This window comes from Oncorhynchus nerka, linkage group LG16 (genome assembly GCF_034236695.1).
Source record: "Oncorhynchus nerka isolate Pitt River linkage group LG16, Oner_Uvic_2.0, whole genome shotgun sequence".
NCBI classification, from domain to species: domain Eukaryota; kingdom Metazoa; phylum Chordata; class Actinopteri; order Salmoniformes; family Salmonidae; genus Oncorhynchus; species Oncorhynchus nerka.
The window spans coordinates 10,860,352-10,886,258 of record NC_088411.1 but is presented as its reverse complement, the minus strand read 5'-3'; the positions used below and the strand labels follow the sequence as shown (position 1 = coordinate 10,886,258).

Below are 25,907 nucleotides of genomic sequence, written 5' to 3'. Positions count from 1 at the left end.
AGGAGAGAACTGTCGTTCATACTCGTGTGATATTTAATTTTCGTGCGGGTTTTATCATGGTTATTTTGAGAGTCCTTTGTAAATGAAATGTTCTTTGTAAGTATTCTGAGATGAGTTGTGTTTGGACGGTTTTGGAGTGCTTATCAAGACACATTTACTGTCAAACTGCGACAAGAGTTAGCTAACCAGTCATCTGTCAACGTTAGCAAACTAACCGGTCACCTGTCAACGATAGCTAGCAGCTCGTCCATCGTGTGACAACATTTACCCGTATTTGTAAATCATCTAACTACATTGACATTAAGGTAAGCGGACATATCCATGAACAGTATATAATATTAAATACTTTGGCAAACCGCTGGATGTATCCCAAAACAAAGTCACGTCTGGAAGTTTGACAGTTCATTTTTCGCGGGATCCCGCCCACTGTAAATTACAATTGGAGGTGAGGCTCCCAGCCTCCTTTGAACCGTGCACCGATTGGTTCAAATTTGAAAAGGCTACTGAAGTGACATTTGACATTCTGCCTGCCTGTACAATTTACAAAGATGATTGTGTGTAGCAGAGACCGGTGTGTACATGAGTAGCCCATTCTGGATGAGAGAACAAGCAACACTAGTACTAGCAACGAGCAGTTATTTCTCCCGCTTTGTTGGGGAAGCCATTTTGGAATTCTGAATTTGTAATGACTAGGGATAAAAAATTTTAGTAGTTGATAGCTGACTCATTTACTCTTGTACCTACTGCAACGTGCCCACACTTTGAGGGATACTGTTTATATTGGGAAGTTTGAGGCAGAACAGTGCACATACGCCCACTGGCTGCTCTACACCGTGACTCACGAGTCTGAATGCGGCATGAAGTCAGCTAATTTTCGCTGCAGTTCTCCTGATCTTATTCTGTGGATTTACAAGTTGTATTTACAAAAGGCAAGTTAATGGTGTATTTGACTATACAAATGGAGAGTACCTTGATAACTAGGCTGCTCTTTACTTCATACTCGGTCTGTAATTAGTCTGTTTGTGAATCTCACTGATACTTACTTGTCTAAATTCAGTCCGAGTCCTTTTCTTTGTTTAAACTACATGAGATGTGACTATGGAAGTTAGGCTAGTACATAAGGTGACAGTTCAGAGTAGTTGTTTATTTAATTCATAGCCATACAGGTTAACAGTACCTACCTGGGCGGCAGGTAGCCTAGCGGTTAGAGCCAGTAACCGAAAGGTCTTTGGTTCGAATACCCAAGCCGATAGGATGCCAGAAAAAAAAAGGAATTGATTTAACCCTAATTTGCTCCAAGGGGCGCCGAACTACTATGGCTGACCCTGTAAAACGACACATTAAACTGCATTATCCGGTGTATGTGACGATAAAAAATTTTTTAAATGTTTTGGGGCAGAGTTCTACAAATATATTCTCATTGTTATTTTGTATGGAGAGATGTTTATGTACGTGTAAAGATGAGGATTGCTTATTACGTCTTTAAAATGGGTCTGTGTTCTTACCATGTATTTCTGGACAACTAATGGCCGCCGGATGTCTGTGGTTCCGAGTAGTACAGGTCCCACCCAGCCCTCTCATCACACTGTCTGGGTGTGACTTGAGTAAACTCCAAGGCTACTATTGCACAGCCATATACTTAAGTGCCATTAGAAAATGGACCCTGTCATGATGCAGCAAAATATCTAGTTTCTGAGGCGAGTTATTAAGCAGAAATTGGTTTTGGGGTAAGCAGTTACTCCTAAAAACATTACTTCTACTAATTTAACTGCTACCTTTGTTAGTTAGGAGCTCATAGTATTGTTTGAATTGATGGGGTGAATATGTACTACTGGGTTGTAAAAGTATCATGGTTTGGCTCTTGCAGTCTCATTACTGAGAGAAATTGGAGGCTGGACAGGCATGGACCATTCAAAAGTGAACTCACGTGCCCCACCCCCAGAGAACACTGGCTATACCTACTCTCACAGGTGAGTGTGCATGCAAAGCTGCCAGTCTCAAGGCCCTGAAAGAGGGATGTCCTGAATGATTTCAATAACTTTCCATTTTAAAGGAGGGGTTCCAAAACCTCTTCACTCGTGGCCCCCCTTCCAGCATTGGAACAGCTTGTGCCTGCATCACGTCTTTTTCTATAGCACTGTTCATGACAAACTGTTCACACCCCTCTTATTGGTTGAAAGAATTTCAGGTCAAAGCTTATTTCCTATAATTCTACACATTTTGTCATGGTGTGCTAAGAACATTTTTCAGTTTTAAAGCTATTTTTCTTGCAATTCAATACATTTTGCCATGTCTAATGTGTATTCATGTGCTATTTAAGTGGCAACAATATCTATGGGTTACACTTAAATAACAAAACGTTAGCTGATATGGGCTAGTTGAGCCAAAGTTATAAATAGCTCTAAGGTATGCAATGACAAATTGATGATACACTACTCAATTTGGAAAAGTGCACCTTGTGCATTCTATTACAACTTTCAAGAGTATGTTTTTTTTTTAAACATTTTTTTTTAAGCTGGACTCAGTATTTTATTTTTTGGGGGGGGGGGGTCGAGCGGGTAGAGCCCCACAGTTTGGGAACCACTGGTTTAGTCGATGGTGAGCATAAATTGGCTTTTTTGTGTCAAATACCCTAGATGACTTTGCTTTGACCAAGGGCTTGTTTCAACAAATCACACTGGTAGGACTTGCATGCATACGTTTCTCAGATGTTAATTTTGATTTTAAATGTTATTTGAGTAACTGTAGCCCAAGGTGCTTTTCCAGGATTGCACTTTCTGGCTAAATTTTGCCTTCTAACAAAATAAATGTCACGATTTAGGGTAGTTGAATGATTTTATTCATAGATTCCAGCTCTCATTCTGAGCCGTGTTTATATAGTATTATGGACCCTCTCCACGTGTATTTGGCAATGTTGCCCTTTCTGAAAAAGAGAAGTGCAAAGCGGATATGTGTCACAGACCCACTGGTTTGTTCTTTGACTGGGTGTGTCTGTTATGTGTGACTCAGAGGGTGTAGATGTTGGAGCTGTTGCACGTGATATGACAATATTAGCCATTTTATTTCACCATCTGCTCTTAGAACACACAAGCCTGGTAGACAAGTGCTCCTATATATTTTCTCTGTTCTTTGCAGTTGCGTTTGGTCTAACTTAGCTAATAAAACGGAAAGGTTTTAATTTCACTTGCCTCTAAATGGTCATACATACTACTAGGGCTGTCCCCAACTTTCGATTGGTCAATTTTAAAATCTCTTAATTTTTTAATTTTTTAAAGGTTTATATTGGCACATCCTATGTGTCTTGTTAAGGAGAAACATTCCCTCAACCCTGGCTCTCTTTACCTGACACATGTATGCATTGTATGCATGTGACCAAAGACCCATTCGCACGGGAGTAGTATTACTAGAGAATGTTGGTTATGTGATTTATTATTCCAGAAGAGGATTCGGACTGGATTAGTTTCTCAAACTGCCCCCTGTAGTTTAATTTTTTTGATTTTTTTGTAAATTGAAAGTTATGAAGGAAGCCTGGAGGTTTTTATTCTAGTTGTGAAGATAGTATTTCAACATGTCCAGGTGATAGGGCCACACTGATAGCTGGTTTCTAAACCATACCATATTTCCTAAAGTGTTGGCATAATATTTGAATTGAGGAAGTGTTATTTTAGCGGTCCGCAGTACATCCTAAATACTCCGCAGCCTTCAGATGTGAGCTAAACCATGCAATTGCACTTGCGAAGCAATTTTAAGGCTATTGATAATTCTCATCTTAACATTTCCAAACATTTAGGTCCGTTGTATGCAGCTGCTTTGCAATCTATTAACAGCAAGGGATGCGTTAAATGGGGGGGATACTGATGCATTTGGCATTATTCCATTCATACGCCAAAACATAAACAATCATTCATTGTGAAAGTTGATAGGCTACATGTAGGCCGTTCATATAGTTTATATGTAGCACTTAGTTACATTTATAGAATCAGTTATTGTTTTCTTGCACAAACTGAGAGAAACACTTGTCAAATGCCAACATTTCTCTTAAAACACAGATGTCAATTCGCACGTGACTAGTATTATCAGAGGACATTGGAGTTGGCCAAAAAATAAGTTATTCTGCCTAGAATTCTTACATTCCTGCCATTTAAAAATTACTGACATGGCAGATTCGGACGGGACTAAAATTACAGATGTGGTGGTTTTGTGCACATAATTGTATTCCACATTAAAACTTATCCCGTCCGAGGCCTCCCGGGTGGCGCAGTGGTTAAGGGCGCTGTACTGCAGCGCCAGTTGTGCCTCCAGAGACTGGGTTCGCGCCCAGACTCTGCCTTAACCGACCGGGAGGATGTGTTAAGAAGCAGTGCGGCTTGGTTGGGTTGTGTATCGGTGGACGCATGACTTTCAACCTTAGTTTCTCCCGAGCCCGTACGGGAGTTGTAGCGATGAGACAAGATGGTAGCTACTACCAATTGGATACCACGAAAAAGGGGGTAAAATAAAAAAAATAAAAAACGCATATCCGACACACGTCCGAATAGGGCAAACTAGGGCTTGAACTATAGCCGTCTTTGCCATACAAAAAAAATTCTGTCCCCGCAAAACTAGAATAGTCCCAGTAAGCAAAATGACTTTGAAAAGACTAATAAAATACGTGTTTTCCTGACGTTGGGTTAATTTTCAAGTTAAATACTTATTTCCCTGATGTTGCAAATATGTATTTTAGATATTGAAATCGGGCTCATTTTTTTGGTTTAGAATGAAAGCTGAAAATAAGTAATTTTATAGATGTCTGTTCGGACCAACTCAAGGCTGTTCCAATTTATGAACATCAATATTTGGTCTAGTACATAGACAATGTATGTGGCAATCAAGGCCGGTCCGCAACTGCTTCAAAAAAATAAGTCTGCATTGGTCCGTGCTTACTGAGGTGTTGCCTGAAATTGAATTTTCTGAATGCCTATCTATGTGGAAGGCCTACCGTTTGTAAAATGACTTCCAGACAGGTAAAAAAAAATTAAAGACTTCGGCTTATGCTTACTAGGGTGTAGCCTACCATGTCAGCCTGAAATTGATTTTTATGAATTCCCATCCATGTGGTAGGCCCACCGTTTGTAAAACAGGCCATTGCATTGGCTTTATTAGTCCTGATTCCCGTGACAAATCAATTTGGCTATTTATGCTCTGAATATCTGCTACCCAACTTTCAGGAGTTATCGCAAGCCTATTTGCAATGTGTTTACACAGCGGGAAATGCAAAAGTATTTTGTTTTTCATGAGCTTGTCAAATATGGTTAAAACCACTGATCATGACAATGGGGTGACACTCCTGGACAACAGTTGATTGTACGTTCCAAATTGTCCATTTTTACTTTGACCTGTCCTGTTTTTATGATATGTTGCTTAACATGACGGGTCATTTTTTGCTTGAGTGCCATTTTTAGGTTAGTTGATTTGAAATTACGAAACGTGCGTGATGTAAAAAGTGTCCGTCTCGTTACATTGTCATACATTTTATCTCCAGCCTGTAGGCTACAGAAAAGGCCACATACTCTTTCTACCATATTGTATATCTGCTACATGATTTAGTTTTTTTTTTTACTAAACATTGGAGCGCAGCAGAGACGTCTCTCTCACAGCGGCCTTCGAGAGGCACTCTGGAACTGGACAAGCAAAATATTTTTGCCCTATTGACGAAGTGGGCACTGCTTATCCAAGGGTGGCATCTGCGCTCACCTAAAAAGCCCATGTGCCACTAGTTGAGAGATTGTTTTGGGGCAGAATTATGTGAGGTTTTGAGGTGCGTCTCGTTCAGTTTAGTGCCGAAATATTTACAGGTTGCTCAGGAGGTAAAGGGAGAGTCAGATGTGTGGGACATCTGACTAGCTGTGGAAAATACTGGGGATCAAGAAAAATAAGGTAAGGAGCAAGTGCTGTGTGCTTATTGTGTGTCAAACAGGTGCTGTATAGACTACAATATATTTTTTCTGACTGTTTGGAACAATTGTAAACGATACCAAGTTAACTATAAGCATACCAGAGTAACTTAAAACGTTAAGCCTTTATTACAGCAAAGACTAAACAGTCACATTCATTCGTGAATCGAATTTCCGAAATGGAACGTTTTATTTGTTTAAGCTAATTATACAAGGCTTGCTTTATTGTATTTTAAAACAAAAATGGTTGATTGCATTTCAAATCATGAATGACTCATATGCTGTGATGACATCAACAAATTAATGATTGCTACAGTAGCCTATAGAAGTGTTGAAATATAGGCCTAAGTAAGTTACAGTATTAAGGCTAAACTGGATGTGCCCTTAGGCCTACAGCTCGACTGTGGTTATACAAGGATGCTTTACTGCATTCGGGGAATATTCTGACCCTTTTTCCACATTTTGTTACGTTACAGCCTTATTCTAAAATGGATAAAATTATTTCCTCAATCTGCACACACTGCCCCATAATGACAAAGTGAAAACATATTTTTAGAATTTTTGGCAAATGTATTCAATAAAGTAACAGAATTACCTTATTTAGTATTCATACCCTTTGCTATGAGACTCGAAATTGAGCTCCGGTGCATCCTGTTTCCATTGCCCATCCTTGAGATGTTTTTACAATTTCATTGGATTTCACCGGTGGCAAATTAAATTGATTTGGACATTATTTGAATAGACACTGGTCTATATGAGTTCCCACAGTTGACGGTACATGTCAGAGCAAAAACCAAGCCATGAGGTCGAAGGAATTGTCCGTAGAGCTCGGATCTGGGGAAGGGAACCAAAACATTTCTGCAACTTTGAAGGTCTCCAAGAACACTGGCCTCCATCCTTAAATGGCAGCAGTTTGGAACCACCAAGAATCTTCCTAGAGCTGCCCCCCTCAGCCAAACTGAATAACCGGGGGAGAAAGGTCTTGGTCAGGGAGGGGACCAAGAACCCCATGGTCACTCTGATAGCGCTCCGGAGTTCCTCTGTGGAGATGGTTGTCCTTTTGGAAGGTTATCCCATCTCTGCAGCAATCCACCAATCACACCTTTATGGTAGAGTGGCCAGACTGTAGCCACTCATCAGTAAAAGGCACATGACAGCCCGTTTGGAGTTTGCCAAAAGGCACCTAAAGATGTCTCAGACCATGAGAAACGAGGTTCTCCGGTCTGATGAAAACAAGATTGAACTCTTTGGCCTGAATGCCAAGCATCATATATGGAGGAAACCTGGCACTATTCCTACAGTGAAGCATGGTGGTGGCAGCATCATGCTGTGGGGATGTTTTTCAGGGGCAGGGACTGGGAGACTACTCAGGATCAAGGCAAAGATGAACAGCGCAAAGTACGAAGATCCTTGATGAAAACCTGCTCCAGAGCTCTCTGGAACTCTTACTTACCCCTTCCATCAGGACAACTACCCTAAGCACACAGCCAATACAATGCAAGCGTGGCTTTGGGAAAAGTTTCTGAATGTCCTTGAGTGGCCCAGCCAGAGCCAGGACTTAAACCCGATTTGAACATCTCCAGAGATCTGAAAATAGCTGTGCAGTGACACATCCCCATCCAACCTGACCGAGCTTGAGAGGATCTGCATAGAAGACTGGAAGAAACTCCCCAAATGCAGGTGTGCCAAGCTTGTAGCGTCATACCCAGAAGACTCGAGGCTGCCAAAGGTGCTTCAATAAAGTACTGAGTGACGGACCCGGTCTTTCAAAGATAATTTGTAAAAATCCAAAACTTCAGAGATCTTCATTGTGAAGGCTTTAAACACTGTTTTCCATGCTTGTTCAATGAACCATAAACAATTAATGAACATGCACCTGTGGATCGGTTCTTAAGACACCAACAGCTTACAGGTGGTAGGCAATTAAGGTCACGGTTATGAAAACTCAGGACACTCGAGGCCTTTCTACTGACTGAAAAACACCAAAAGAAAGATGACTAGGGTCCTGAGATTTCATAACTGTGACCTTAATTGCTTACCATCTGTAAGCTGTTAGTGTCTTAAGGACTGATCCGCAGGTGCATGTTCATTAATTGTTTATGGTTTATCTCACCGCATTTATTCTGCGTGAACATGCCTTAGGCATGAGGACTGGGTATGTGGCCAGGGCAATAATTTGCAATGTCTGTACTGTGAGACTCCTAAGACAGCGCTACAGGGAGACAGGACGGAGAGCTAATCGTCCTCGCAGTGGACGATGTCCTCTACCAGACATCACCGGTAACTGTCGCCTATGGGCACAAACCCACCGTCGCTGGACCAGACATGACTGGCAGAAAGTACTCTTCGCGGAGTTGTGGTTTTGTCTCACCGGGGGTGATGTTCTGATTTTTATTTATCGTCGACGGAATGAGCATTACACTGGGACCTGTTGGATCGGAGGGTGAGGGCTAGGGCTGTACCCCCCCCCCCCCACAGAAATGTCTGGTAACTTGCAAGTGCCTTGTTGGAAGAGGGGGTAACATCTCACCGCAAGAACTGGAAAATCTGGTGCGGTACTTAACGCAGCTGGTGGCCACATCAGATATTGACTGTCCCCCGTTAAGGGACATAATATTCCATTTCTGTTAGTCACATGTCTGTGGAACTTGTTCAGTTTCTGTTGAATCTTATGTTCATACAAATATTTACACGTTTGCTGAAAATATACAGGGATGACAGTGAGCACGTTTCTTTTTTTGCTGAGTTTGTCATTCTGTCCTTGAGCTGTTCTTGTCTTGATGTTTTGTGTGGACCCCAGGAAGAGTAGCTGCTTTTGCAACAGCTAATGTGGATCCGACTAAAATACCAATACTTAAAACATTTTTTTTTAAAGAAATGTACATATTAGCAAAAATTTCTGAACTACATTATTGGGAAATTATTTAATCAATTTTAGAATAAAGCTGTAATGTGCGAAAATGTGTGGTCTGAATGAGAGCCAGTTTCATAGTGCTTGATGGTATTTGCGACTGCACTTGAAGACACATTCAAAGTTCTTGACGTTTTCCAGGTTGACTGGCCTTCATGTCTTATAGTAATGATGGACTGTCATTTCTCTTTGCTTATTTGAGATATTCTTGGACTTAGCCCTATTTGGTAAAATACCATCTTCTGTATACCACCCCTACCTTGTCACAACACTGATTGGCTCTAATGCATTAAGAAAATAAATGTAACTTTTAACAAGGCACACCTGTTAATTGAAATGCAATCCAGTTGACTTCCTCATGAAGCTGCTTGAGAGAATGCCAAGTGTGCAAAGCAGTCAAGGCAAAGGGTGGCTGCTTTGAAGAATCTGAAATATATTTTGATTTAACACTTCTTTTTGGTTACTATGTTTTTTCATAGTTTTGATGATTTCACTATTCTACAACGTTGAAAAATAGTAAAAAAGGAAAAACCCATGAATGAGTAGGTGTCAACTTTTGAGTGGTACTGTTTTTGTTGTTTATTTTTAAAACAATTGCTACTGCCTGACCTAAAGCAATCTCGGTCGACCAGTAGCTTATTGACCAGTTGACTAAATGGGTCAGACCTACATACCACAGACAGTAGTTATAGGGGGTAATGCTGTTGTATGCCCGACCTAAAAGTCATAGTGAGAGGGAGGGAAATTGTGGGGAATATTTCAGTGACCAGGTTCGGCGATAATCTACTGCTCCCTAGTCTGACAAATAGTAAGGAAATTATACTGTCTGTGTAGCAACAGGTTCTAGTGTCTTTTCCTTCTAGAGTACATTTTATTGTGGGATTGGCTGGAAATGGCTGGTCAGTGTTTGGCTTGATTGATTAACCTGGCTGCACAACTCTTAAGCAAATAGTTAGTCTCCAGATGTGTACTTAGGCGTGTAGCTTGTAAGTAGCCCTAGGCTTGCTTGATGCAGCATAGATCTGCGTTTCTGTAAAAGTGATAAGCAAATATCTCTGACTGTTGCTATCTTATCGTGTTTGCTGATCCCTGCTCATGAAACACGATTGTTTGCGGTCTTTAATCAGGATGGAGCTTGTCAGATCAAAATGTATTGGTCATGTGCTGAATACAACGGGCATATTATTTACAGGTTAATGCTTAGTTACGAGCCCATCCCCAACAATGCAGAGTTAAATAAAAAGGAAATAGTAACACAATAAACATGAGGCAATATACAAGGAGTAGCAGTACCGAGTCAATGTACGGGGTAATACAGTATACACATTCAGTGCTGGAAAGGTACCCAATTCTCATACTAGAGTAAAAGTCAACATACCTTAATAGAAAATTACTCCAGTGAAAGTCACCCAGTAAAATACTACTTGAGTAGAAGTCTAAAACTATCAAAAGTAAATGTAATCACTAATATATACTTCAGTACTAAAAGTACAAGTGTAAATCATTTAACTCCTTATTAAGCAAACCAGATGGCTTTTTAAATGTTTTAATATATTTAATACAATTGTGGATAGCCAGGGGCACATTTCAACATCTACAAACCAAGCATTTTGTGTTTAGTAAATCTGACAGATTAGAGGCAGTAGGGATGACCAGGGATCTTCTCTTGAGTGTGTGAATTGGACCATTTTTCCTGTCCTGCTAAGCATTCAAAATGTAGCTTGTACCTTTTTGGGAGTCAGGGAAAATGCAAAGTATGTTTTTCATTAGGGATGTAATAAAGTTGTCAAATATAGGGTCGTAAAGTGCAGATACTACAACAATTTTGGGGGTACCTTAAAGTATTTTTACTGAAGTATTTTGCACCACGGTGTATCAGTGACTAGGCAATCAGGATATATTGTAAACAGAATAGCAGTGTGTGTCAGTGTAGTAAGGGAGTCGGTGCAAAACAATTAAATGAATAAAAGGGGTCAATGTAAATGGTCTGAGTAGCCATTTGATTAACTGTTCAGCAGTCTTAAGGCTTGTGGGTAGAAGCTGTTCAGGTGCCTTTTTGTTCCCAGACTTGGCGCTTCTGTACCGCTTGCTGTGCTGTAGTCAGACTGTTCGCTCTGCTTGGGTGGCTGGAGTGTGACAATTTGTGAGATGTTGTCGGTCAAGAGGGAAAGATTTGACAGTCACAGATTTCCTGGAGTTGGCCTTAATGGACTATTGATTAACACTAAGATGGTGATAGACAATCAAGAATTGTATTGAGTTCTGTCTACATAGAAATTCCTCTCTGTTGCCATTGATTCTTTTTTAAAATTGGATTTATTTCACCTTTATTTAACCAGGTAGGCTAGCTGAGAACAAGTTCTCATTTGCAACTGCGACCTGACCAAGATAAAGCAAAGCAGTGTGACACAGACAACAGAGTTACACATGGAGTAAACGGTAAACAAGCCAATAACACAAACAAGTCAATGACACCCTATTAAAAAAAGAAAGTCCTAAGGAGGTAGGCAATAAATAGGCCATAGGAGCGAATAATTACAATTTAGCAGATTAACACTGGAGTGATAAATGAGCAGATGATGATGTGCAAGTAGAGATACTGGTGTACAAAAGAGCAGAAAAGTAAAAATAAAAACAGTATGGGGATCAGGTAGGTAGATTGGGTGGGCTATTTACAGATGGACTATGTACAGCTGCAGCGATCAGTTAGCTGCTCAGATAGCAGATGTTTAAAGTTGAGAGAAATAAGTCTCAGACTTCAGTGATTTTTATTTATTTATTTTTGCAATTCGTTCCAGTTACTGGCAGCAGAGAACTGGAAGGAAAGGTGGCCAAATGAGGTGTTGGCTTTGATCAGTGAGATATACCTGCTGGAACATGTGCTACGGGTAGGTGTTATCGTGAACTGAGATAAGGCGGAGCTTTACTTAGTATAGACTTATCACTGTATGTTTTGGAATGAAGTCTCATGTCGTGATAGTTTTGTCTGAACTGAAACAAACCAGCAGATTGGTAAGAACCGTGATAGACTCCTGTCTTGTCCTTTTGTGTGTGAGTGAGAGGAAGCGCGACTGCTGCACCCATTGGGCTGGTCTCACTGAAGCTGTCCTGGGCCTGGCTCCCCTTGCCCAGACCCCAGCCTGGGAATTTGGGTGGCACTGCCCGGGATCTCTGCTGAGGACACACCGCTGTCCCACGCAAGGGCCTAGAGCACACTGGCAGGAGGAGCAGCAGCAGGCCAGGCAGAGGAAAGCACATAATTGGCTCTGCCAAGGCCCTGTGTAATCCTGGAGAGGCTTTATTTAGCTCAGGCGTTAGCAACTGGTGGTCCAAAACTGTCCCACAAGTGTTGTTTTTTTCAAATTAAATTGTTTTAAATTGACTCAAAGGTTTTTTGCACAAAAATATGACATTGATTTTGTAAAATCTTTGTTTTTGTAAAAACATGGCAAATCACCAAGGAATTCAGCTAAAAATGAGTTTCATTTAGGAAATCTGTTAGCCAAGTATTCCCACAAATAAAGACCCATACAGACAGGTAGTGGTTAAGAGCGTTGGGTTAGTAAACAAAAGGTTGCTGGTTCGAATCCACGAGACAACTAGGTGAAAAATATGTACCCTTGAGCAAGGCACTTAACCCTAATTGCTTCTGTAAGTTGCTGTGGGTAAGAGTCTGCTAAATGACTAAAATGTAAATATGTGATCGTGTCTCAATGTAATCAAGGTATGAAATTGTTATTTTCTAAAATCATCTCTTTTTGGGCTTAGTTGTGGTCAATTTGCAGTGTACAACTTATAATTATGTTCCAGCCCCCGACTATCCGCTCTGCCAAATATCGGCCTGTAGCTAAATCTAGTTCCCTACCCCCGATTTTAGCGAGTGACGGAAGACTCAGTGGGAGAACCAGAGGGCAGGGTGAGTTTATTGTTATGTAGGATGTAGGAAAGAGCCACGCTAGTCCTTTGTTTATGGATTACCAACATTAGTTTATAGAAAAGTTCAGGGACTCATGTCTCTTTTGTAGCAGGTCTCCCTTCTCTTCCTCCTTTTGTACAGTCAGTTGCACTTAAGAACTGACCTCCCTTGTCAGTTTTTAAAATGCATAATGTATGGATTGGTGTCATTGTTTCACCGGGGGGTGTTTGAGTAGGTAAGTGGCTCGTCTGTCCCTGGCTACAGGAAGTGAGGTGTAGCCTAGGCTACATACAGTAAGTGAAGTAGTGTTACGTTGCCTGAGCTCTCCTGGCTCGCAGGATAGTGTGTGGAGTGTCTGTGTGGGTGTTCATGATGTTTATCCGTGGGTTTATTTCCCTGGGATGAGCGACGGTGACGAGGGGTCGACTCTGGAGAGCTGGGGTTGGACAGACCTGTGTGTATCATCCTCATTTCTGTTTCATTACCTTCTTTGTGTGTGTGTGCACTTGGCTATGTTTAGATAGGAGTGACCCTGCTTGCTATGTGCTCACCTTGAAGGTTGTGTGTGTGTTTTCATAGGGATTAGGTTTCAGGCTATAATAGCCTGTCATGCACTGTTTTGGAAAGTTGTTACACTGTGCTAGCTATTCCCTACTTGGACTTCAGTTAGCCTTATGATCTTATCTGTCGCTAGTACAGATTTTGAAACTGTTCCAAAGTCCAACAATGTGAATGCCGGACAGAGTTGTTCCTTGAGAGATGGCAGCAGTTTGCTTTTTTTTTTTTTGCAAGGTTAAGTTGGGCATTGCCTAATAAATTAGACTGATGCCAACCTGGTTACAGTCTGAGATGATGCCGTTTTGTTTGGAACATATCATCTGAACAAATGCTACAAGCCAGAATGTTGAATAAAATGTAATTGGGAAAAAAGTTGATGTTAATACTCGATACCAAGGCATATTTTCCGAAGTCAGAGAATGGTACTTGATCCAGCTACTCCTCTGTTCAATCGTTGGGCATCTTTTTAGTAAAATATTTTACATGACAGACATGTATGCATTAATAAACCAATTACACAATCAATTTGACTGTTTTACCAATGTCACTACTTCACATAATGGCATTCATTTATTGGAATGGTACATCTCCATTTGATAAACTGGGCATATCAAGATGTAGCCTCGGTCTATTCACAATGCAGGTGACTTCATATTCAGTAGGAGTGTGTGCATGCGTTGACTTATTGAGCTTGTTTTGGCTGATGCCCTCTGTAGCCCCATGAATCTGTTTCACTTCCATATGGGACTTATTTTATTGTACTGAACAACATTTGCATAGAAGTAGCTTATTTTATAAAAGTGTGCAGAATCTCTTAACCTGTAATGATTTCATTCACAAGCAAAGAGGGGTGCGGCCTGTTGGAGCCCTTTGGGGGAGAGGGAGAGAAGTGATAATTTAAGCGAATTATTGTTTTTGGTGACAATCAGCATATTTTGCGTTTCACAAAGGTACTAGGGTAGTGAATTGATGCTAGTAACTTCATGATGCTAGCAAGGAAAGTTAGCCTAGCTGGAAACTACCGGTATCGTCTTGCATTGTAAAGTGTTCTAGCCTGTATGAACATTTGTTTTCTCAGTTTCAAAAATGTTACGTGAAGTGTCACAAATATTCATGTGTGTTAAGTTCTGTGCAGCATGAGGGAGCTAACATGATGCAGCCCAGACTCCGATTGCATGCTTGCATTGAGTGGAGCAGGCACGGTGCGTTCCGTGGGGGACATTGGCTGCGACACACAATTTACAGAAGTACTGAAAGTAACAAATTCGAGTACCAAACTGTTTTTCCATGTTCTAGTGTACAGGAATTTTGGTATACTGTTCGACACTGGACAGGGGAATAAAATGGCAGCCTCAGTTTAATCATTGTGCTGACCGTACAATGTTTTCTGCCATTGGGGACCAATTGCACCTTCCTTGTTTTTGTATATTAACTGTGAAGGAAGTTGGATCATAGGCTCTACTTTAATATTTATGTGTGATGTATAGGCTACATAATATGGTAGTACATTTGAAGATGTGCCCTTTTCAAGACACCAAGGGCAATGAAAACCGAAGGGCATTGTCAATCGATTGAATCACTGATTAGAGACTGCGACTTGTTTGTTTTTATTCTAATCTAATGCATTCCTCCCATCTTCTCTTCCTTGTGTTGCTCAGCTCCAGCTACTCTACAACAGCCCTGGACTTTGAGAAGGAGCACAGGATCACACCCGTCTTAGAGTCTCCCAGGATGTCTCGGCGGAGCCTGCGTCTGCACTCTACCACTGGTCTCTATGGCGACGACAGCTTGGACTCTACTCTCAACCACATGTACCACAGCGCCTCCTTCAGTGCTGGAGGAGCCAGTCGCAGAGATTCCAAGTAAGCGATGTTGTAGGTCGCCCTGTGGTTCCTTCAATTGATTTGGGCCCAGAAAATGTTACATCCAGGGTTTTCTATGTCTAATCTGACCGTCTGTTCTCTCCCAGGGCGTTGAAGAGCAGGAGGTCTCAGCAGCACTCTGTCTCCTGCTCCCAGTCTCTGCTCCTCACCACGCCCCTTAAGAGCCAGCATGGCTCCCGGCAGCACAACAGCAGCCTGCACAGCGTGGCTGCCAGTGACGCCTCCCTGCTCTCCTCCATGCTGGACAAGTCGTGTATCCAGGAGCGCACGCTTGTCGAAGGCTTCTGGGGCTTGGATGAAGACTCTGAACTCAAAGGTAATTTTTAAAAGGAACTTATCAATCAGTTACTTGTACTGTCCGCAACATCAGCCTGTGTCTTGAATGGATTCCTTTACAATGGGTGATTTAAAAAAAAAAATACAAATAAAAATTATGATTAAAATCTGTGTTTCTTAGAGCGGACCATGACAGACAGTATGTGTGAGGCCAACGGAGACATTAACTCTGCACAGACCCAGACCTCCATGGTCAACGGAAGCTTCTGTAAGGACCGCACGATCCACCTGGACAGAAATGACGCGCTCACTGCCTATTCCAAGCACTCCTCAACTGCAGCCCGCTCTGCCACCAACAAGCAGGCCCTGACAGCCCCCGCTGCCTCACCTTCCTCCACCATCTACGCCAGGGACAAAAGCCGCAAGCACAGGACGGGTGAGCGAGGCAGCCACAGAAGTACTATAACGTGTATGTCCTTAAAACGTGCGTTGTACTTGGGAGTGGGAGTTTTGCCTTCCCATTTTTGTTTTGAAGGAGTATCATAGTGTAGATGCGTGAGTTTTGGAGTTTCGGTTCGTTTTCTTAACATTTTGACATGTTTTGTGATTTTGTAAAGTGCATTTTGAACTAAGTTGATTTGATTCAGGTGTGCTGGTGTCCTTCTCGGACACCTGTGTGCGCGTGAGCAGGAGGGCAGCAGCCTCTGTGGCGTCCGTCTTCTCACTGCTCTTACAGAGTGTGCTGCTGAGGTCACGTAAAGAGGGCACAGGTATCAGGCTCTGCGCCGGCTCTGCCTCTTGATGTCTTTACAGCGCCAACATTTCCTCTCTCTATTCCTCACACATCTGCCTGGCAGCTTCCCACTTTTTTTTGTGTTATGAATGATTATATCAGATAATTCACTGTTTTAGATGGGGGGCTCAACTTTTCCTGCACTCTGTAACAGTGGCTTGTGCAGGCTGCCAATAAATCTGATAAAGCATGTTGCTGAAGCTTAACATAATCATGTCATCTGGGTCGTTCCTTTTTTAAATAAAATAAAAAATATGCTCTTTCTCTTTAGGTGTCCTGTGGTCAGCTTTAGACACCTGTCTGAACCATAGCAGGAGGGCAGCTGCCTTCACTGTGTGTTTAGTGAGACTGCTCATACAGGCTGCTGTGCTGAAGACGGGCAGTGTGGGCAGGAAAGTGGTTAATGGAGGTATTCCACTGCTTTTTTTTTGAGAGGCTAACATTTTTTTGTGGCATCTGGGCTTCCACGAGGCGGGTGTTTGTGTGATTTGCGTGGGTCAATACTTGACACTTGATTTCAGGAATCTTGCTGCTTGCAGTGCACCAATTCTACATTTCACTCTTGCTTTCACTCTGTTTTTGAATAGATAATGGTGAGTCTTTTCCTCCTGCACTGTACTCAACTTGCACTGACTGGAGGTTGCAGATGCTGTGTGAATGATCATGGTGGCTTTCACTGATTTAACCTGAACTCACACTCCTTGTCACCTGCTTCTGACTCTTCTCCCTCTTTCTTTTCTCTCTTTTTCCAGGGGGAGAGAGGCTGACACTACCACAGTTTATCCTGCCTACACCTTTCACTCCTTTTTACATTACACTACCTTTTTATATTCTGGTGTTTTCACTTTGACCACACAGATTTCACCCTCTGTTTCTCTTCCAAACAAATGGGCTGCTTTAGCTGTTGCCCTGGTGACATGCAAATGCTCTCTCTCGCTCTCGACTCACTACGTTCCTCAGCTCCGGTGAAGGGAAAGAGGGATGTTTGAAGTTTGTCTATTTAGTTGTTTAATTTGATTTATTTCTTATTGGTTGTAGCTCACTCCAGCTACTGCGGAAGCATGAATGTAAATGAGTTGGGGACTGAGGGGAAACACATGACTCTGAATGGTGCTCTTTGTAAGTGTAACTGACTTTGACATGTGTATTGTGTGTGTATTTTTTTTTTTTAAAGGTCTAGAATGGGCTAACATTTGGTGATTGGTGTGGTTAGTGAGTAGCCTACATCTTGTGCTGTAGCTGAGTGCTTCTGTCACTGGGCAACCCAGAGATGTAAAGAGAGCTTCCTCTTAGCCTTTCACTCATTCTTTGTGGCTACACACATCTGCCATTTACTTTTGTTAGCAGAAATGTCAGCCCTTCTGATGTTTTTATAATTTTCTTTAGTCTCTCAAAACAATGTCATGCGTTCTTTTACGCTTTTGCTGCTCATCCACACTGCTTACGATAACAGGTGACGACTGCAAAGGGAAGCAGCGCGTGGAGACGCGCATTGTCCAATCCTCATCACGGGTCTGCCGGTCACACCATGTGTTGGGGGAACTGTGGCTTGCCACTGCTTACTCAGGTTACCTATTAAGCGATCAAACTCTGGCCTATCCTCATACACTTGAAATGAATGAATCCAGTTCAACCTTTTTAGTCCCTTGTTTTTTGTTACTTGGTTGGTCCCCAGGCTCCAGTGTGTTGTGGGCCGGGCAGAAGGCTGGCTCAGCTGTGCGGTCCGCGATGAGGAGGATGCTGTCTGTTCTCTGGTTGGCAGCTGTGTCCCCAGGTCACCATTTTACCATGTTTCAAATAACCACACTCTTACCGTGTTTAACCAGCCTCTCAACCTCCGGATAAACCTCTGCTTGGCATGCATGTTTCCTCCTAGTTCTAGTCTCCCCATGGCTAGCTTGTGTGTCTTTCTACCTTTTAAAACCTATTAGAATGGTGGCTTGGAGTGCAATCTAACCTTGCGGTTTAACAGGTGCTGCAGGCTCTTACAAAATACTGGGACTCATTCTTACCTGTTCCATTTAATTTGCGTTTCATCATTCGAATTTGCTGTGTTAGGCTAGGAAACTACAACGGCTGTCTGCAGAAGTGCTTCCCCATCTGTCTGCTGCTTCTGTCCCTCTGGGTGGGAATTTCGATCTGGTCCAAGAATGGGAGCAATTTGTCAACAGGAGTGTGATGGAGTACTGCGGTTAAACGAAAGAATCTCTGCTGCACTCTGCATCTACGCTGACAGAGAAGAACACTGTTGCTCTATCACCCCTGTCTGTAACTAACTCCGTAACCTGCACTTTATCTCCTTGCCTCTTACCTCATCTGGTGAATGTACTTAATTACCTTATCTTTAGTGCTGTGTGGAAGTGCCTCTACCCCCTCCCACCTCCTGAAGAACTTCCACTAATCTGCTCTCCATGGCTTTCTTTTATTGTGTGTTCAGGGAAGTCAGCGACCGGGGCATTCTGGTGGCTGGGGACTGGATGGTATCATCTGGCCACCGTCATGTCGCTCCTCAACATCTTCGTCTTGACACGGTGAGTCTCTTGGGGCTGCTGGAGTAACACCCGAGGCTTGTGGATGGGATACATGTGATCACACTAACAAGGGTGTTCCTGTTTTTCATAGGTGCCTTCCCAAGCTCCTCAAACTCCTGCTGATTCTGCTCCCATTCCTCCTTGTCCTCCTGGGTGAGTAGCACCGCTCTTGCTGTCCACCCCGAAGCCCTGCTGCTGGTTATCCATATTCCGTAGTACTGTTCAGTCACTTATTCTGACATATTTCAACCGCATCTACTGCAGACACCTTTTTCTGTCTCATTTATCCTCCTCTGGGTTCTCCCAGCTCTGTGGCACTGGGGCCCGTCCAGCCTGCTGTCTGTGTTGCCTGCCATTAACATCACTGAGTGGAGGACGGCCTACTCCTTCAGTCAGACCCCTCTGGAACCAACCAAAGACAGCCAGCCCATCATGGCTCAACCACCACCAGCTGTCTCACAGGTTGAAGTGATATTGATGCTCGTATTCATTCACCATTTATGATTGTCATCTTGCGTAAGACATTCTAATTCTATGGATGAGGCTAGTTGCACAGTTAGCTGACCTCTATCCTCCCATGTATGAGAGCAGCCAGGCAGTGTGCTGGTGTCTGTGGACTCTGAGCGCCTAGCCCGGTTGGAGCACAGGCTGGCCCAACTGTGGGAGAAGGTGGAGCGAGGGGGCCGAAGGCAGGAAAACCAGCACAGGGAGGTGCTGAGTCTCTACCAGTCTGTACGAGAGCAGCTGGACACCCAGACGGACAAGGACAGCATGGGGCTGTGGGTGTCTGGCCTTCTGGAGGAGAGACTCCTTCTGCTGAAGAGAGGGATGGAGAAGGATGCAGCACTGCGGAGAGAGCTGGTGAGATTATCCTGGTTGGATTGTTAGGGATTCATTTTATCCAGTATATTAATTTAGCTTGTAATGAAAAGTAAACAAGTATACAATTCGGTACGCTTACTTGGTTAGCTTTATTACTTTTTTTTAGCCTCTGTATGCTCATTCAGCTACTCTTCCTGTGTTGTTCAGAGTCAGGAGATTGGAGAGCAGTATGTGGTGCAGCAGCAGGGCCAAGAGTCTCGTCTGGCTCAGCTAGAGGTGCTGCTGCAGACACTGACTGCCAAGACAGAGGTACAGACTCCGAGCCTATACTCAATTCTATGCACTTTACTGTAGAAGCTCTATTAAAAAGTATTTGTCATATATCCATGTTATGTTGATATTACGTCTTCAGGAGGTGCAGAGGAGGCAAGCAGACACTTCCAGTGCTACACCTGCACTGCCCCCAGTTCCTGTGCAAGTCAAGTGAGTTCAGCACTTAACCCTTTTGGATTGTAATAATTCAATAAAATCATGAGTGGTGTTGAATATTCCTCCCCGTGACAATGTGTGCTCTTTCAGTGTGGGTGTGGACAGTGAGTCCCGTGATGCCTTGCTGGCGGAGGTGCAACTTCTAGAGGCGACGCTGGGGGGCATTAGGCAGGACCTGCAGGGGGTGATGGGATGCCAGGGCATGTGTGACCGCCTGGACACACTCCATGAAACGGTGAGTAGCTTGCTCTGTACTGTGCATGCATTGTACCAGGGCTTAACATTACCTTTTTTTTAACATGTCCAAAAGCTCAAGTCACTTGGTTTGTAACACCATAGGCCAAAAAGGTGACTGAGAATTGGGTTGTAATGATACAAGAAACCACTTGACAAAATAATCTTATTATCACTGGTAATCACATTATTATCACTGGAATTGACAATGGAAGGCTGCTGGTCTCTTATCCAATGTGGTATATCTCCTGCTGTTGTGGCCTTGAGCAAGGCACTTAACTCGCCACAAATTAAAACACTGCACTGACAGGCTACTGTATAAAACACGTGGGCCGTCAACCTTCCATCTGGAGAGCTACTGGGTGTGCAGGCTTTTGATCCATCCCTGCTCAAACATACCAGTCAGTTTATCAAGGTCCTGTTTAAAAATAAAAATGCATGTTTTTAACAATGTGTTGTGTTCAAGCAGGGCTGGCGCAAAAGACTGCACAACCAGTAGCTCTCCTGGACGAGGGTTGGCCACTCTGCAACATTACAATTACAACCAAATACTTATGAAATAATTCCCTCATTCAATGACCCAGGGATCAAATGGCTACGGTGTGGGAGGTAGCTAACTGTACTGAACAAAAATATAAAAGCAACATTTTTTTTTAGTCTCAGTTCATATAAGGAAATCAATAAATTTTCTATGGATTTCACCTGACTGGGCAGGGGTGCAGCCATGGGTGTGCCTGGAAGGGCATAGGCCCACCCACTCGGAGCCAGGCCCAGCCAATCAGAACAAGCCCCCCCACACACACACACACACACAAGGGCTTTATTACAGACAGAAATGCTCCTTAGTTTCATCAGCTGTCCAGGTTGCTGGTCTCATATCTTGCAGGTGAAGAAGCCAGATGTGTAGGTCCTGTGCTGGTGTGGTTACATGTGGTCTGCGGTTCAACAAATTTCATTTGTCACATGTGCCGACTACCACATGTAGACCTTACAGTGAAATGTTTACTTACAAGCCCTTATCCAACAATGCAGTTTTAAGAAAATAGAGTTATGAAAATATTTATAAAGTAAAACTTTACTTTAAAAAAAGTTTTCAAGTAACACAATAAAATAACAATAATGAGGCAATACAGGGGGTACCGGTACTGAGTCAATGTGCGGCGGTGTACAGGTTAGTCGTGGTAATTTGTATATGTATGTAGGGATAAAGTGACTCTGTGTAGATAATAAACAGAGTAGCAGCAGTGTAAATGACCCTCTGTAGCGCCTTGTGGTCGGATGCCGAGCAGTTGCCATACCAGACGGTAATGCAACCGGTCAGAATGCTGTAGAACTTTTTGAGGATCTGGGGACCCATGCCAAATCTTTTCAGTCTCTTGACCTCTTCATGACTTTCTTGGTGTGTTTAAACCATGATAGTTTGTTGGTTATGTGGACACCAAGGAACGTGAAGCTCCTGTTGTGAGGCCGGTTGGATGTAATAACTGCACATTTTAGAGTGGCCTTTTATTGTCCCCCAGCACACTGCACCTGTGTAATGATCATGCTGTTTAATCAGCTTCTTGATATGCCACACCTATTAGGTGGATGGATTGTCTTGGCAAAGGAGAAATGCTCACTAACAGGGATGTAAACAAATTTGTGTACAAAATTTGAGAGAAATAGGACCGTGAGCAAAACATTGCATCCGGTTTTGTACAAATCATTTGTTTTTTTTACATGTTCATTCGGACAATTTAAATCCTCTAATCTGCTTGTCCAAAAATTATTTTTAAATGTACTTGCTGACGAGAGTTTAATGTCGAGCCCTGTGTACCTTTCCAGATGGCCTCTCCCATTCCTTTGATTAGCTGGTCCTGTACAGACACTCAATATTATTTAGTACTGAGATGATTTTGCTGGAGTTCTTTATATAAATCCTCTCTGTTGACCTCTGTCTGATGGTGTCTGTCTCACTGTGTGGTCGTGGCAGGTGTCTGAGCAAGTGTCAGCCCAGGTGAGGACGGAACTGCGGGCCCTGTTCTCTCGCAGCGAGCAGGTCGGAGAGTCCCAAACCAGAGAAAAGGAGCTCCCAGAGTCCCTGCTGCAGTGGCTCTCTGAGCGCTATGTAAGCGGGGTTGATGTGCACGCCTCTCTGACCTCCCTGGAGCTCAGCATCCTGCAGAACGTGACCCTGCAGCTGGAGAAGAGCAGGGCCAGGCAGGAGACACACAGCACTGAGACTGTCACTCAGACTGTGATGCACACTGTTGGAGCCGCAGGGGCCGGGATGTCTGAGGAGGTAGGTTTGGGGAATTTTGTGACGAAAGAACATTTGTGTAGTTTTTATTGGTCAATTCTTTTTATTAAGAAATCGCTAAAGCATTTCCCGGTTGCTAAAATTTGAAGAGTTTGCCTAATTTCAGTTTGACTAAATTAAGTAAAGAAGTGTTCGCCAACTAGCGGACCACGGGTGGCTGTTTTTATCTGCCCAACCTAAGTATTCCCATGCGTTATAGAGCGCAACGTGATCATATACATATGTAAGCAAGGTTTGAAATGCTTATGTTTTAGTCAAATATATTTTTAAAAATGTGGGCTTCTTGCGGTCAATTTGCAGTCTAGAAATTATTAGTAATTATGTTCTGGCCCCTGGACCATCCGCTTGAGAAAATAATCGACCTGTGGCTGAATTTAGTCGATGACCCCTGGTGTACAGAAGCATTGTACCATCTAAACTGCTGTGAAATATATTTTCTATAAACAAAAAGGTTATATTTTCAGCTGTTTTAAAGCTGGTGCACAAAACCGGAAGTAAAAGACGCAAAAACTAAACTTAAGAACAAAGCATTTAAATGGTGCACATAGAACCGATCTACCGCTTCTTAGACTTTCATTGACTGCTCTAACTCTTGTTTCAGTGAATTTGGTTGGGTCACCCAAAAAGTTAAGATTGAATGTTTTGGATTTGAAAATGATTTCATGCAATGTGATAGTCTGCACTATTCCATTTCCTCACCCAACCACTCTTTTCCTTTCTTCCTCCTCCAGCATGTACAGCTGATAGTGAAGAATGCTCTGAAACTCTACTCCCAGGATCGGACCGGCCTGGTAGACTATGCTCTGGAGTCTGGCGGTAAAGTTTCACAGTTGTGATGGGGCGTGGCGACTAGGCTTTAAAAAATAAATACAAATAATGAATCTTCTACTGCCTATTATTTGAATGATCTGTTTGTACATTGTACAGTAGTTCCTGGTATGACTGGCTTTAACATTGCCCTTGTTGTAAAATGGGTGTGGTTGACATTGTGTACAGTCGTGAAAGTGACATGAGCTATCAATGGCTGTGTGTGTTTTTCTGTGTCTACAGGCGGCAGCATCCTGAGCACTCGCTGCTCTGAGACGTACGAGACAAAGACAGCACTGATGAGTCTGTTTGGCCTCCCGCTCTGGTACTTCTCCCAGTCTCCTCGTGTGGCCATACAGGTACGAATCAAGTCATCGCACCACATGAGACCAATCTGAGTTTTATGATCTCTTCGTGATTTACTAGATTCATTACATTGGGTTTCCGTTCCTGATACTGCCTTGCCGACACATGGAAGACCTTTTCAAAAGTAGTCCGTCCATAACCTGGTTTAACCTTGAGCTCTCTTACACTGCAGCCTGACGTCCATCCAGGGAACTGCTGGGCGTTTCAGGGTTCTCATGGTTACCTGGTGATTCGTCTCTCCATGAGGATTGTGCCCTCTGCCTTCTCATTGGAGCACATCCCCAAATCCCTTTCACCAACAGGCACCATCAGCAGCGCCCCGCGCCAGTTTACCGTCTATGTAAGCCATGCAACCTAAACTACCCTGCTTACCCAATTAACATTCATGTCGGCTATTACTGTCTCAGCCATTCAGAAGCAAAGCTAGTAGACACTCAAGTCAGTCACACACACACATTTACTGTGAGTGAACTCTGGTGAGGCACTACTGATTGACACATTTTATTTCTGTGGGTCTCTGCTGTTTTCTAACTGTGTACTCTTGTTTCCAGGGTCTGGATGATGAGTACCAGGAGGAGGGTAAATTACTGGGCAGCTACACCTACCAGGATGATGAAGATGCGCTTCAGACTTATCCTGTCACCGTAAGTACACTTCAACACTACCTCAAGGGGCTTGATTGGCCAGTGGAAGATGTGTTATGTTAGTAGTCTACATGGCATTTATCTCTAGTATGATTAGAGATGGTGACTTGGAAAGTTTTAGATCTTGATACTTCTTACATGGCTTGAGTCTAAATTGAGTGTCTTCTGCTATCTATCCACAGGAGGAGAATGATAAAGCCTATCAGATCATTGAGGTTCGAGTGCTGTCCAACTGGGGTCACCCGGAGTACACCTGCCTGTACCGCATCAGAGTGCACGGTCAGCCCAGTGTCAACTGATGGCACAGATCAGACCACCCTGTCTACATTTTAATGTTCTGCAGATGACTAGAGCCAATTATGCGCACACGTAAATATGCTTGATCCACAAACTTTATCTGTGCACTAACTCATCCCACCAGGACAGAGGCTCTAACAGAGTGACCACAGGTCTGAATCTGAAGCATGGCCACTGGTGCCTGACTTTCGAAGGACTATCACCCAACCACTAATAATTTATTACATTTGTAAAACGGCTTTCATTTGACAGAATAATCTCAAAGTAACATTGGGCTCCTAAATAGGGGAGGAAAATATGGATGCGATTCTGTGCTTTACGACGTCAGACAAGATTTTATTGGTTAAGGAATGTTTCAAGGACATTTACTCAGTCTATTTATACATGCGCTATATGTGTTGACAACTGAATTCATGTGTGTTGAGCCCTTGTCGCTCATGGTGAAACCAGGGCCCATATCCACAAAGCATATCAGAGTAGGAGTGCTGATCTAAGATCAGTTTGTCCTTTTGGATCATAATGAACAAGAACATATGGACAGATCCTAGATCATCTCCTCTAAAATGATTTGTGGATATGGGCCCAGGTTCTACCATGTTCTTACGAACAACTGAAGAATGTAAATTGTACATTTTGTCAATAGTTTGTCATTTTTAAGTCTACTAATATCAGTGTTGCTTTGAAATATGTATATGCTGCAATTATAAAATGTTATTAATTTGTTTGCATTTTTTAAAGGGAATTTACCGCTTAAGTAAGTTAAGGATATCTTGCACTGGTCCTTTCAGCCACAGAAGTCAGGCTTTAGCCCTTTATTGAGTATCTTGAAGTGCCCAGTTGTAAAATCTCATTGTTTGTCCCGAGTTACTGAAATGCCAATCTGTGTAATATATTTTTGTAAAGGCTTTTTGGACTATTTGCAAATGGTCTTGGGACTATACAGGTTTATTTTGTTTTATAATTTTATTTTTGTCTTTTGTACATAATTGTAATGTGTAAAATGTTCAAATAAAAACCTTGATTTTGATTTATGTAGCAGTCATTGACTTGAGTTTAGCTTTTTACATTTTTTATTAATAACTTTGAAAGGAAATAAGGCAGAATAGTTTCAACAAATGTGGAAATGTTTGGTTGCAGACTGATGCTCC

General features: G+C 42.7%; 1 protein-coding gene across 14 annotated transcripts; it reads left to right on the top strand.

Moving 5' to 3' along the window:
- The first annotated feature begins 12 nt into the window (after positions 1-12).
- LOC115144012 (SUN domain-containing protein 1-like) lies at positions 13-25,786 on the top strand. 14 transcript variants are annotated; one of them, XM_029684590.2, is made up of 23 exons: positions 568-929; positions 1,868-1,970; positions 14,977-15,180; positions 15,288-15,517; positions 15,659-15,946; positions 16,125-16,247; positions 16,542-16,679; positions 17,309-17,389; positions 17,724-17,837; positions 17,946-18,044; positions 18,708-18,801; positions 18,893-18,954; positions 19,109-19,263; positions 19,393-19,662; positions 19,831-19,932; positions 20,036-20,106; positions 20,203-20,347; positions 22,319-22,627; positions 23,377-23,461; positions 23,696-23,811; positions 23,991-24,158; positions 24,370-24,462; positions 24,645-25,786. In XM_029684590.2, exons 2-23 carry the CDS (start codon positions 1,903-1,905, stop codon positions 24,759-24,761), a joined length of 3,132 nt encoding a protein of 1,043 aa, XP_029540450.1. In that variant the 5' UTR covers positions 568-929; positions 1,868-1,902; the 3' UTR covers positions 24,762-25,786. The 14 variants fall into 14 exon arrangements, with proteins under 14 accessions (XP_029540445.1, XP_029540451.1, XP_029540448.1 ...); XM_029684585.2 differs by lacking the exon at positions 568-929 and adding an exon at positions 13-305 and having other exon boundaries at positions 17,724-18,044; XM_029684588.2 differs by having other exon boundaries at positions 567-929; positions 15,659-15,913; positions 17,724-18,044.
- The last annotated feature ends 121 nt before the right edge of the window (positions 25,787-25,907 follow it).

Bases quoted from the DNA above. Each gene is read 5' to 3' on its own strand.
- LOC115144012 (XM_029684585.2), top strand. From the start codon at position 1,903: ATGGACCATTCAAAAGTGAACTCACGTGCCCCACCCCCAGAGAACACT. The intron at 15,947-16,124 runs GTATGTCCTTAA...GATTTGATTCAG, and splicing joins CCACAGAAGTACTATAACGT to GTGTGCTGGTGTCCTTCTCG. The intron at 18,802-18,892 runs GTGAGTCTCTTG...TGTTTTTCATAG, and splicing joins AACATCTTCGTCTTGACACG to GTGCCTTCCCAAGCTCCTCA.